Raw genomic sequence first — 13,458 nt, forward strand, 5'->3', positions numbered from 1 at the left:
GAGGAACGCTACAGGGAGCGGGGCCCTGACTCACCTGCACAGCCTCTGTCTCCATTGTTTTCTTCAGTAGCTGAATGTCCTCCGCAGTGGGGGTCTCGGTCTCCATGCAGTACACGGGAGGCAGAGGCGGGGGTGCGTAATACATGGGGTACTGCGGGCAACGAACAAAGAGTTAGGTTAGTGGCACCTGCACTCCGGCACCAGAATCCCCCTGCTAGCCCCACAGGGACAGGGCTCCCACCAACTGCAAAGCTCCCTCCACCCTCACGCCAGCACGCGGCAGGGCTGGGCGCCCACCCTTCGCTGGCCGAGCCGCGTGGCCTGCCATGCTCCACGCCTGGGCTGGCCCGGCAGGAAAGGGCCAGTCTGGGGCACACTCCCTGCTCGGTAACCGGGCGGTTCCAGGGAACAGCTGCTCCAACGCCACTGACGTCAGAGGCCAGCTGGGAGACCGGAGGCAGCGGCCATAGGTAACCGCGTCATGACAAGGGCTGAAGCACCAGCTGCCCCCGGGGCTCCACACCTGCCCAGGCCCTTCAGCAAGGGGGTGGAGCCCGCTGAGAGGCTCTGCTCTGCGCAGGCCAAGTCAGCCGTGTTCAGAAGCCAGCGCCCTCCCCCGGCCAGCCCTTGCCAGTTACATCTTCACCTGCGGGTTCTGCCGGGCCAGCTCCTCCACCTTGTGCCACATCTCTTCTCGCTCCTTCAGCCTGAACCGCCCTCTGCGGAGACAGGGAAGAAGTGAGACTACGGGGAGGAGAGGCAGAGGCGGAAAGCCAAGGGGGGACGGGGCGGAAGGGCTGGAGACAGCAGGGGAGGGGAAAGGGGTCTTGAATTTTGTCTCTTACAAAAAGGACAGAGGTAATGCCTGACAGCTGGAGGAGTTTCTGGGGGGGTAATGCCTGGCACCGGAGCACCGGGCAGCTGGAGGAGTTTCTGGGTGGAGGTAATGCCTGGCACTGGAGCACCGGGCAGCTGGAGGAGTTTCTGGGTGGAGGTAATGCCTGGCACCGGAGCACCGGGCAGCTGGAGGAGTTTCTGGGGGGGGGGGGGTAATGCCTGGCACTGGAGCACCGGGCAGCTGGAGGAGTTTCTGGGGGGGGGGGGGGGGTAATGCCTGGCACTGGAGCATGGGGCAGCTGGAGGAGTTTCTGGGGGGGTAATGCCTGGGAAGGCTCTGGCTGGGAGCTGCCCGATTGCCAGCGGGGGGCCCGTCGGCGGGCATGGAGCTGGAAGGGAGCTGTCCGAATGCTCAGCTCGTGGTTTGTGTGGGGGAGGGAAGCCTGTGGATCCGGCTGGTGTGGACCATTCTCCTTCCCCCCACAAGCCTCAGGGACTGCCCGGCCACACGCGAGCAGGGCCCCTCTAGCTAAGGTCCCTCTCCACCACTGGGCAGGACCAGCAGCTCCCGAGGGAGGCACAAGAAGCCCTGCAGCGGGCGAGTCATTTCATACAGTTGAAGCCCAGACGGCCCCAGCGGCCCATCCAATCTGACAGGGCACGACCAGCCAGCGTCGCCCCGGTAGAACTGGGGCTTGGCAGGCGTTCCGGACCCGCGCAGCCTGGGGCCGAGGGCAGGGAGAGATGGAAACTCCCCCGCGGCCTCGGCCGTGTGTTCCCAGGGTTACATCACCCTCACCCGTGAAACCTGCACCCCCTGCTACACAAACGTCGTCTGGCTTCAGCTTCCAGCCCCTGGTTCTCGTTCTGCCCGTCCCCGCCAGGGTCCCCTCACGCACTAAGCACGGCCCCTCAACAGCTGCTTTTCCATCAGTCCTCCCTGCAGGCGTTTCCTCCCGCCCGGGGCTCTTTCCCGCACCCTCGTCAGACTGACAACACCCTTTGAGAAACGTGGGCACCACAACCGGACACAGTGCTCTAATGTCGGGCTCACCCACGTGCTCTGCACCCCTCCCTACCCCTTCCCCCCCAGGGACACATGCAAGGGCCACACCAGCCCGTCCGCCAGGCATCACCCCGGAGCTCTCACACAGCCAACTATCCAGAACGAGACCCCAGAGCTTGTCAGTTGCTGCTGTCCAGGGGCCGTCTCCCGCGCTGTAGGGCCGGCACATCTCCTGTTCCAAGGCATGACCCCGCGTTGGGCTGCACTAAGATGCACGTTGTTCGAACGGGCACAGATCCCAGTTGCTGCGTGTCCCTTCCCTGAGCGCTACTGGCCACTCGGTGTCAGCCGCAATGGCGCACACGCTGCCACGTCACCCTAACAACGCCAGCCAGTGCCTGCCTAGCAGAAACCCACTGCACCCCTGGGTCTGGGGGGTTCCCCGTGGAGGGCTACTTGTGGGCATGTCAGTTAGCCAGCTCCTGCCTTTGGACACTGCCGAGGGCAGCAGGACATCAAAGCTCACAGACGTCCCGGCACGTTACAGCAAGGCAGCGACCTTTAAGGACCAGATTTGTGATCTCAGCAATGAATGGCGCCAGGTTTGTTTGCCCAGATCCATTTCCCGCATGCCTGCCCGGCCTGGCATTGCAGTGCTCGGCCCACGCGGGCACCGCTCCGGGGGAAGCTTGCCTCTGGTCAGAAGCAGCTATAAACACGGATTCAAGGACAGAGACGTCATCTCTGGGCCGCGTGGACCCTTGGGGGAGCTGCCAGATGCAAAGCGGAGATCCCTAGAGACGCTCTGGGTACGACTCGGGAAACGGGCAGCTCGTCACATCACGGCCACCATCTGGAATTCCAAACTGACCCCCCCGTACAGCTGTTTTACCTGCTGTAACGTTTCCTTCTCAGCCCGCCCGCCAGCCTGCAGCTCACTACAGAATCGGCTGCAGAGCGGTCTTGGGGGTGAGAGTGGGAGTACCAATTGATCTGGGGTGCGGGACTGGGCCCTTGGGACCGGGAGCAACCTGCTGCAGTGAGAGTTTTGGTGCCAGGGACTGTTATCGCGAAGTCCAGTTTCCCACGGGTGGCAAGACAGAGCGGAGAGTCTAAGAGGACTGCCTGTGGCACCCTGCCAGGACCGCTACAGTGAGCTGGGAGTTCACCCCTGGGACTGCTTTGGGGAAATCCAATTACAGAAGACAGCAGCGGTTTGGGCCGTCAGCCCTGCTTTCTGACCGTCGGCCGGCTGAGGCGCTTCGGAGCGTGTCCCCGTCCACACCTCCACGTAGCTGCCCCTCAGCTCTGGAGGACACGTGCTCTTGGGCCTTCCACCCCCCGGCCACACAAAGCCCAACAGGCCAAGGTATCAGCTACCACCAGATGCACCATCTTAGAACCAACAGAGCCAGACCCTCTGACTGGTCTCCACAGGTCGGACTCTGAGCAACTTCACACAGCGGCCTGGCTTCCCCAGGAGGGCTGTGGGGGTCTAGGAAGAGCCCGGGGGAACGGCGCAGTGCTGCTCCCACACACTGTGGGGCTGTGGGTGCAGGGTGGTCCGTTCTGCAGAGGCAGGCTCGGTGGGTAGCCATTAACCAATGTCTCATCCTTTTTTTGAATCCCCCCTGGCTTCAGTACCGCCTTGTGGCAGTGAGTTCCGGAGGTTTACTACGCCTGGTGTAAACGCGTTTCTTTGTATCCACTGCACGCCGGCTGGCTTTCCGCCTCGCGTGACATCCCCTTGTCTTGCGCTTTGACCCAAGGTGAACGGGGACAGCCAACATACCTTCCCTAGCCCTGTACTCATTCTGTGTACCTCCTACGTGCCCTCTTCTTTCTAACCTAAACAGTCCTCCTCCTCCTCACTCTCGCCTCTCCTCAGTCTCTCACTGAATGAGGCAGGGTCCTAGGGAAAAAACAGCATGTGGTCACGTCACTGCAGTCTGTAGTACAATGCACCAGTGCACGCGGGACTAACGGACACTGGCAGCGTTCGACAGGCGCTCCCCGGCTCCTGGGAGCAAGACCCTGCAATGGGGAGAATGCTCTTTGACCACGGCTTGGTGCATGCAGCTTGCTAGCTCTGAAAACAGCCAAGCTGAAAAATTCCATCATGTGGCATGAGATCGACCCCCACAGGGTCACCAGCGGGGCTGACGTTTCAGCCCCCCCCCCGAGAATAGCCGCGAGCAGCAGTGGACAGGGAGACACACCCCTCCCCGGCGAGGAACGGGGAGACGCGGGAATTGCGGAGCTGAATTTCTAGTGGACACAGACTCTTCTGCCCTGCCCCAGGCTTGTCCCCGTCCCAGCCCCACTCTCCTTGTGAAGAATCACAGGTCTTGGACCTGGGCCCGCAGCCAGTACTCCAGCAGCAAACCCCACCAGCGGACGGGGGCTAGCAAAGCCTCGTTCCCAAAGGACCCCTCCCCAAAGCTCCTACCTGCAGGAAACCCCCAGCCCCCTTGGTTAGCAGGGGGGCGCTAAGCACATCGGAGGGAGGCACAGGGCGCTGTCCAAGCAACTAGGGGAGTCCTGGGCTGGCTACTGCATAGGCCCTGCTCACCTGCCTCCTCCCTCTCAGCCTGCTTGGGATTTCTGCCCTCTGTCCCAGAACCCATCTGTTCCTGGCCCCTGCCTCACTCCAGGTCCCTCTTCTCACGCCCGGCCTCTGACGCTGGCCCCAACCTTGGCTTCAGATCAAGCCCTGGCCCACAGCTTGGTTCCAGCTCCAGGCACCTGACTAACCATTAGGCATGACTGCCCATGAGCTGGTCACTGAGGTGCCTCACCTAACAGGCCCCAGACTCCTTGCCCAGCCCGGCCCAGTCCCCCTTCCTCCTGGCTCGTCATTCATTCTCCTGCCCCACTAACGCACAGTCCCTGGGCTCCAGTTCCAGCGCCTCCCGGATCCGGTGCCTTGGCTCTTTGCCCAGCATCCTGGCGCTTTGTCCAGTCACTTCCCCACGGATCCCCCAATTCCCCCAGGGCCCTAGTGCCAGCCTTTCCCTGGCTCTAAGCACCAATCTCCTGCCCCAGCCAGCCCCTTCCCCCCCTTCTCCCCCCCACCCCTGCCAGGCTCTCGCTCAGCCTCCCCCGCAGGCTCCTTGTCCCTGTCCACTCTCCCCACTCCTCTGCTGGGGTGGCTCAGAGTCAGAGCCAGCTTCCACCCCCCGGGGGTCCTTAGCAGCAGGGGAGAGACTCTCCCTGTTCCCAGTCCAGCCCCTGGACCCAGCTCAGCCCACCGCTGCAAGTGCAGGGAAAGGCCTGCTCAGGCCGGGCAGGCATGCCCCCTGCAGACGGACTCTTGGGGGCATTCAGCGGGGACGCGGGCGCAGCTCTACTCGGCCCCTGGGTCCGACGGGGGCAGAGTCTCCCCCGGGATCTCAGCTCATCCGCTGCAAAGCGCTGCTCCAGCGCGGAGCTGTCCGCACGCCAGGCAGTCGCGCCACCGTTCCGGGCTCTCGGGGGCTGCGTTCTGGGAAGCGGCTGATGCCGAGGCGGCGTGGAACGGAGAATTAACCGTGGCCCTTTACACTTTCTCCTCCCTGGCCTAGGGGGCGTTTCCACTGCAGCGGGGACCTGTGCTAGCAGAGCCATGCAGGCGGCTGGGCCGGTTTGGCGGGGGTGGCTCGCCCAAGCTGCGGCCATGCTGCCCGGCTTGTGAACCGCACACAGCAAGCGCCCTCCCGCTGCAGCGTGGCCACGTCCTGAACACAACACGCTGGGCAGCCCCCAGGCACGACACACAATCCCTCCAGCCGCCGGCGGAGTGCGGACTCCTGGGACTCGACATGGCACAGTTCTGTCTCCTGGTCACTTTCTGACCCACCAGAGACCCTCGCCTCCCACCCCACGGCTACTTCGTTTCCTTAGCTCCTCCTGAGCAACTTGGAAGGCAAAATCAAGGATGCCAAACCCCTCTCTCCACTGCCCTTGAGATACGCTGGGAGGGCTCTGCTAGGCCACAAGGTACAACCGGCCTTGGCAGACCCCTCGCAGGGCCCAGCCTCAGACTAGCCTGGTCTACCAGCTCCTTTGCAGTTCAACCTACATGCCGAGTGCGAGCGGTAACCCCTCCCTCTGCGCAGTACCTGGCTCTAAATGGCACATGCGTGTTAGCAGCTCCGCCCTTCAGCCTTCATTCCTCCAGATCGCCGGGATCTATCGCTGGGGGCTCCTTAATTGATCAGTTCATTCCAGCCCCTCCTCTTTTGACACCTCAATGCCCCAGACCAGCAGAGGGAACATCTCCCTAAACATCTGCTGGGGCGAAGGTCCCTAGGGCCCCAGTTCAGCAAAACCCTTCAGCAGAGACTTCATTGTTAAGCATGGGCTTAGTTCCACTGAAGTCATAGGGACATGAGCAGGCATTTCATTGCACAGCTGGATCAGGGGTTAAATCCCCTCTCCTCCACGTCTCCCTCCATTCCCTGCTGGCCCAGCCAACCCCCCAGCTCTGTCCCAGGCCTCCTGCTTCTGACAGACTGACAGGACTGAGCTTTCTGCTCTTCCGTGCCCGCCTCTACCTCCTTGATTTCCGCCTCGCGCTTTCCTGCTCTTGTGTGCGCGCCTTCCCCTTGGCTTCCCAAGGGGTCCCACTTCCACCTGGCCGACGAATGAACTGACTTCTAGCCTGCCTGGTTGTTGCAGGCGTCTGGGACTTTCCTGCCTGGTGAAGGAGTCTCTGGCGTGAGGTTAAGGGAGCCGAGAGGAGGCCCCTGCCCAACACACTCACTTTTGCTTCTCTGCCTTGTACTGCTGCGTGCAGTCATCAAACAGCTTTTGGTTCATCTCCATGAACAGCTTCAGCGCGTTGTAGATCAGGCCATGGATGGTCCTGCAAAGAAGGCAGAAGGGGACAGTGGGTCACAGGGGACGTCGAGGGGTTTGGGAGGGGGACCGACGCCTGACCGGAGCCTTCCCCGTGGCCCCAGCGCGCCGAGTGAAACAAGCAGAGACCCGAGCCCATTCTATTGTTCCGCCGGGGGCATGGAGCCATGGGCAGGCTCTCTTCGCCGTGACTGAGTTGGGGGTTCCCAACAGAGACGCCAGCAGGCAACCCCCGGGGCCTTTGCTACTGGGCATCACATAATCCGAGAAGCTAGAGATGGAAGCAGCCAGGGGCCAGCTCACGGATTTGTCCAGCCCAGTTTTAAAGCTGCATGTGATGGGGTTGGCAATGCACCAGCCAGACTGTTTGATTTCCCCACAGGGCTTCACTCATTTACTCAGTTACTGCGAACAGCAGCTGCTGCAGCAGCAAACTGGCGCGTACGCCACCTCGGAGGGGGGGGTGGCAGTCAAACTAGCAGAGCAAGCCATCTCCGCCCCTCGTGCCAACGCCTGCATTGTGTCACGCCTGGTCCACGCCGCGCCGAGAGCTCCTGGCGGGGATGAGGGCTGGTCTGAAAGCGCTGGGAAATCAGAGCAGACTGAAATGGGGCCCCGACGCAGCCCGAGCGAGGAACCGACGGGCCGGACGTCCTGCGCTCTGGCTGCCGTAAGTCACCTCACCTCTCTGCGCTCCCTCCCCGGCCGCGGAAGGACCCTCGCTGCTAATGGACTTTGGGGACAGTTTGCAAGAAAGGCACAGCTCCTAAGTTTTATTTTCGGCCGCACGGACTGAGTGAGCTGGGGGAAGGAAGGGCAGAATCTCTGCCCCTCAGCCCACCCTGGGACAGGAAGGGAGGCAGAGAGAGAGATGGGGGGAGCAGGAGCTGTAGAAAAATGCCATCACAAACTGGAAACAGGCAGAACAGAGGAGCGGGTCGGTCCTGCGCCGCCCCCAGGAAAGCACGAGAAAGCAGACGAGGGGGAGGATCCGCCAAAGGAGAAGAGACACCGAGAGCTACCGATGCTTAGGAAATGTTCTACACGCAGCAGAAAACGGCGCCGTTAGGTGGGACAAAGCACGTTTCTGAAGCATGCTGGGAAAAACACCACGAGGAGTGTGAGGGGAGAGTATGGGTCTGACCGCGAGGCCGCCCTGGCTAGTTCCTTGCCTGCTGGTGAGTGCCGCATTTCCCGCACGCAAAGGGAACAAGGCCTGTGCCTCTTGTTGACGCTCTATGGCAAAGATGCGAGAGGAAAGACAACGGTTTGCAAAGCTTTTATTCCGCAGCCAATGTCTCTGCTTCACACTGAAGCCCAGCTCCGTCCAATCGCCCCCTCGACTGCCTTAGAAGGGCCCTCGTTTTGCCTCTCAGTGCACAGGGAAGGCCTGGGTGCCAGGGGAGAGAAGGGTTTTGGGGGGAGAGGGGCTTTTCTGTCTTCTCTCCTCCCAGAAATTTCAGGCAATACCCCCCTTCCCCGGCTGCAGGGCCCAGCCTGAGCGTCTGCACAGCTACTTGTGACACTGTCGTGCAAGCCGGAGCTCTGAGGCTAACTGGCACAGGTTTCTGCTGGGCAGGCGGATGTACCCGAGTGTGGGCGGGGAGCTCCCTAACCCATTCACCAAAGCGACAGGGTTCAGTCGGAACTCTGAGCCAGCGAAGAGCGGGCTGTGGGAGCGTCACGAGAGGATCGGGTGACAAGCAGCAGCACACGGTCTTTTGGGTGGTTTTCTCCCACTGCTCCCCCTCTCACACCTGGCAGCTGGAGACACGGGTCCAGGGCATTCGCCAGCGTCTTCGTTCAGCCCTGGCGGCTGCCGACGCCTCCTGATCCACAGCTTGCGATCCACGACTAGACAATCCCGACACGCCTACCAGGCAGGCTCAAGGGCCAGGCAGCTCAGCAGACTGACTGGGCTAGCCAAACAGCCCCAAAGGCTGTACAACAGCTGGCCAAAATGCTGGGGGCTGCTTGGGTCTTTCGGTTGTAGTACACCATCCCCGTGGTGTGCGAGCACCGCGCCTCCTCCCTGCCCCACGGCCACCAGCAGGCCTGGGCTCCGCCGGGTGCCCGCACACCCGACGGCCCCCGGACACACAGAAGGGACCTACTTGTTCCAGTGACTCTTGGAATTCTTGTAGAGGGCCGGGAACATGATGGGGAGGATCCTGGCGGCGTTGTCGCTGATCAGGCTCATGATGTACTCGTTGTTCCAGTAGTACAGCGCCCGCTCGGCCACCTGCGCAAGGGGGGAAGCAAAGCTCTGCTGAGGCTCCTTGCAGACGGGTCAGAGGGCGCATGTGAGAAGTCAGCCAACTCCGGCCGGGTGCCAGTCAGCCCAGGAGCAGATCTGCCAGCGCTCCAGGGAGCAGCTTGTCTTTGCCACCTCTGGCAACAGGTCCTCTGCCCGGAGCCCCGTTCTCTGCTAGTTACATTCTGCTGCATCGACACCGAGAGCTTTGCCCTTGGGGCGTCTCGTTCGGTCCCAGGGCCTCAACTCCTACGGTTATACTGACGACTTGCCAGTCGGTCACATCAACAAGTCTTCCTCTGACCCTGCTGCCTCCGGGCAAAGCTCAGCAAGGGCTAGCAATGGACTGGACTCTCCAGCCCTCCCTGTCCAACGGGGCGCCCCTGGGTTCTCACCGCCTCCTGTCCTTCCAAACATGGCTAAGCATGGCCATTCGGCCTGTCCCCCACTGGTCTCCCTACGCTCCCCGGACCACCCTACACCGCTCACGAGGCTAGGACTCCCCCCCCCGGACCACCCTACACCGCTCACGAGGCTAGGACTCCCCCCGGACCACCCTACACCGCTCACGAGGCTAGGACTCCACCCCCCGGACCACCCTACACCGCTCACGAGGCTAGGACTCCCCCCTGGACCACCCTACACCGCTCACGAGGCTAGGACTCCCCCCCGGACCACCCTACACCGCTCACGAGGCTAGGACTCCCCCCCCCGGACCACCCTACACCGCTCACGAGGCTAGGACTCCCCCCCGGACCACCCTACACCGCTAAGGAGGCTAGGACTCCCCCCGGACCACCCTACACCGCTCACGAGGCTAGGACTCCCCCCCGGACCACCCTACACCGCTCACGAGGCTAGGACTCCCCCGCGGACCACCCTACACCACTCACGAGGCTAGGACTCCCCCACCGGACCACCCTACACCGCTCACGAGGCTAGGACTCCCCCCCGGACCACCCTACACCGCTCACAAGGCTAGGACTCCCCCCCGGACCACCCTACACCGCTCACGAGGCTAGGACTCCCCCCCGGACCACCCTACACCGCTCACGAGGCTAGGACTCCCCCCCCCGGACCACCCTACACCACTCACAAGGCTAGGACTCCCTCCTGCCCTGCTCCACGGAGCCTGTGCCCTCTCCTCCTCACGCTATGCCTTCACGGCACACTGAAGCCAGGGGCCTGGACTCGTGTCCCAGCCTACCCCAGGTGCGAGCCGCTCCACGGCAACGGCCCATCTGTGTCACGGTGCCCTCGCGGTTTCTGCACTCACCCCCGTGTGCCCAATGGGACAGCCCCCAGGTCTTTATCAGAGACACTCAGAGTCCGTCAATGGTGGGAGAACCCGTCCGTCCTCAGTGGGACCGTGGGAGGCATTGGGGGACTAGGCTCCAGCTGGACTTCACGGGAGCTCAGGTCCTAACCCACCTCTGCAGCGGAGTAAGCCAGCCCAGGGTTAAAGCACCAGCAGACCCGGGAGAGAGGCTGGCTGTGTGGCTGCAAGCAGACCTAGTGCTAGAACTCATGTAAGGGCCTGGCTTACCTGTGCAGGGAAGATTTAGCCAAGGAGAGGCACGTCAGCAACAGGCCCACAGCCCCCACCCCTCCTTCAGGGAAGAGAGAAGCAGCCTTTTCTCAGAAACCCTGCAAACAAACCCGAGCCGAGCTGAGCCAACGGCTCTGTCGCGCCAGGTCCTGGCACAGCCCCCACCGGCAGTCAGAGACTTAAGGCTCAAAGGTAACACTGTGGTCAGTGGGCCGGGATGCCCAGTAATCCCTGCTCTGTGTTGAGCCAGAGAGAGTCTTGGAGAGACACATCCGGGCCTTGGACTCGGAGCAATGGAGAACCCACCAGCCCCCGAGGGAAGCTGTTCCAATGGTACTGACCCTCACCGGTTTTAAAGGGAGAGAGAGAGAGAGAAGAGCTTTATTTCTAGTCGGAACTTATCTAACTTCGCTTCCGAGCCATCCTAGCTCGGTATGCCCTGACAGATTAACAAGCCAGCTGCTGGTCACCTCCTCCCCGCAGGCACAGCCTGTGGCCACGTTAACGCGACGGCTGAGATGAACAGCCTATTTCCGTAAGGCAGCATCTTCCTCAGATCTTCCCCCCTCTACTCCCTACCCCCCGCCCGTACGGCCGAGAATCCCACTAGCCCTCTTGGCCCACAGCACTGCACTAGAAGCCCACGCTCAGATGGATTTCCATCACGTCCCTACGCCCTGTCCAGAGGCCCTGCCCTCCAGGGCCCAGGCGCCCATGCTGTCAGTGTGGCCTCCAGCCTTAGCACCCAGCATCTGGCTGTATTAAAACGTGCGTTGCTCAATGAACCCAGGCGACCGAGCGGTCCCGGTCGCTCTGTGCACTAGATCTGCCCTTTTCTTTAGCTGTATCACCCATGTGGGAGTCGTCCCCAAGCCTGACCAGCAATGACTCGACAGTTTCCCGGGGCGCTCGATGCTAACGGTGCTGCCGAGCACTGGGCAGAGGACTGACTGCGGTCAGACCCCGTCCGAGGGTTCCCTGTCAGCGAGTCAATGTGGAAGCCGTTTACGACGGGCTGCAGTGACTGCACAGTGCCAGGCCTTATTAGGGGGGACTAAATCAAACGGCTCCCAGAAATCTAATCATTTTACGTCAAGACAAGTACCTTTGTCCGCCAAACTTGTAGCACCATACAAAGCCTACCCGACACTACGGCAGCCAGTCCCATTTCCCACGGCCCATGGAGCCGGGCATTACTTAGCTGAATTCCTGCAGGGCCTGACGCATGCCTGCTTTTGCGGGGAATCTCCCTCTGTGGTGAACGGTGGCAGGCAGGGATTACTCTATGGCACGCCTCACGCCAATGGCAAACAAGAGGCAATGCAGAGGAAGGGTGTGGAGAGGGCAGCCGCGGAGTGCAGTGCCTCCCAGCTGTGTCGCTGCGTGGACATCTACACCTTCACCTGCTCTCCTGGGGGGTCCCTAAAATGGGGTCAGGTGGCCCTGCCGATCTCCCATCCTCCCGCCCCGCTCTACTCCTCTTCTAGCTGCACAACGGAGGGTGTGGTGCCCCAAAGCCAGGCAGTGCAAGGTCTCTCTGGTGCAGGCATGCAACACTGGGAATACACAGCAGGGCAGAGCGCCTCATTGGCCAGCCATCCCCCAGTGCCATGGACAAGTCGACAAGCCGGTCTCAGGACCTGGGCACAGTAACGCAGGGACAGGAGTAGGGATGGAAGCGACTGACACGGTAAGCACAGGCTTATCAGGTAGCCAAAAAAGCTAGTCACCTGCCCCCCTTGCGGCCTCTGATACAGAGGCAGCAAAGGGGGAGGGGAGCAGGAGCTGGGGGGGGGGGAGGAGCTGGCTTAAAAGCCAGTTTCCCCCAGCACCGTCTCCACAGAGGGGGTGTGGAGTGGCAGGGGAGGCAGAGGCACAGCGGGAAGTGGTGCAAGCAGGGACTAAAGCTGTCCCCGCTCGCGCCGGTCCGACTGCGGTGCCCCCGAGCTCCAGCTACATGTAAAAGGCAGAGGTGCAGCCGGACAGCATGTGCCCCGCCCCGCCCCTTCCCCACTAACCGAGTAGCTGAGGGAAGTTCCATTGACTACTCAGGAGGACAGCGGCTGGGGCCCACCTGCCACCCGGTGCCGGATCGGCCCCTTCCAACAAGGGGCAGCACGACGTTCCCACGCTAGCACCTCGCTGTGGTAACGCTCAGGGCGGGGACAGGCTGCGTAGCTGGGCAAATGCGAGCGGGGGTTGGGAGGCCATTCACAGCACTACGTCTCCTAGACCGCTGGTCTGGCGGCTCTAACGCCTCCTGCTTTTGTGCCAGCCCGGGACTCTTGCTCGCGGCAGCCACAGAATTTACCGAAGAATCCTCTGGCCGCCACAGACCTGCTCCGGGACCTCTGCCTGCCCCACACAGGACCCGGGCGCAAAGCGACGCCAGGTGGCCTTGTTGAGCCGGGGACCTACCTGGAAGTGCGGGCTGGACACACACTTGGCCAGCTGCCTGAACAGGGGCTCCATGACCTTCACGAACTCGGAGGGCTCGATCACATCCAGTATTTCCTCCAGCTCGTTCAGAAACATCACCTCCTTGGGGCTGTGCGTTTTCGGCCAGAACTTCAGCAAGCCCACGATCACCTGAGCAGGTACGGAGAGGAGTTTGGGAGCGGCGTGCCAAGTGACCGGCACTGCTGCCTAGCACCGCCAGCCCCAGAAACAGCCCCCGCACCAGGGCCCGCGCACACGGACAGACGCATTGGGGGCGGCACCAAGCACTAGCTCTGTCACCCCCCGCCCTGCAGCTCTGCCTCCGGAGACCCGCCACCAGTCCAGAGGCCTCGCACGGCTCTGTCCCCAGAGCTCAGGAGGGCGTCAGCTCAGCCTGCTGTCAGCAGGGCGGCGAGTTGCCTGGCACGGGGGGGGAGGGGGGGCACGCCCTTCCCTGACGGAGGGAGCGAGAGGTGGGGCAGGAGGCGGCCTATTCCCGAAGACGAGTGTGGGACGACTGCAGCTGGAACGTGC

The 13,458-nt window shown here is 62.3% G+C and overlaps 1 protein-coding gene across 3 annotated transcripts in view; it reads right to left on the reverse strand.

The window, feature by feature from the left end:
- Window positions 1–13,458, reverse strand: part of PPP2R5D (protein phosphatase 2 regulatory subunit B'delta) — a 40,750-nt gene that overhangs the window by 3,361 nt on the left and 23,931 nt on the right. For 2 of the 3 annotated variants that reach the window (XM_075925906.2, XM_075925905.2), the window contains exons 11-15: window positions 12,904–13,074; window positions 8,797–8,924; window positions 6,588–6,689; window positions 647–719; window positions 35–151 (exon numbers count right to left, since the gene is read on the reverse strand). In XM_075925906.2, coding sequence (XP_075782021.1) covers window positions 35–151; window positions 647–719; window positions 6,588–6,689; window positions 8,797–8,924; window positions 12,904–13,074 — 591 coding nt within the window. Of the gene's footprint in view, window positions 1–34; window positions 152–646; window positions 720–1,950; window positions 3,756–6,587; window positions 6,690–8,796; window positions 8,925–12,903; window positions 13,075–13,458 lie in introns of those variants that run through there. The other variant, XM_075925907.2, reaches the window with a different exon arrangement.

The sequence above is a fragment of the Pelodiscus sinensis genome, chromosome 3 (genome assembly GCF_052426305.1).
Source record: "Pelodiscus sinensis isolate ZL-2025 chromosome 3, ASM5242630v1, whole genome shotgun sequence".
NCBI lineage: Eukaryota > Metazoa > Chordata > Testudines > Trionychidae > Pelodiscus > Pelodiscus sinensis.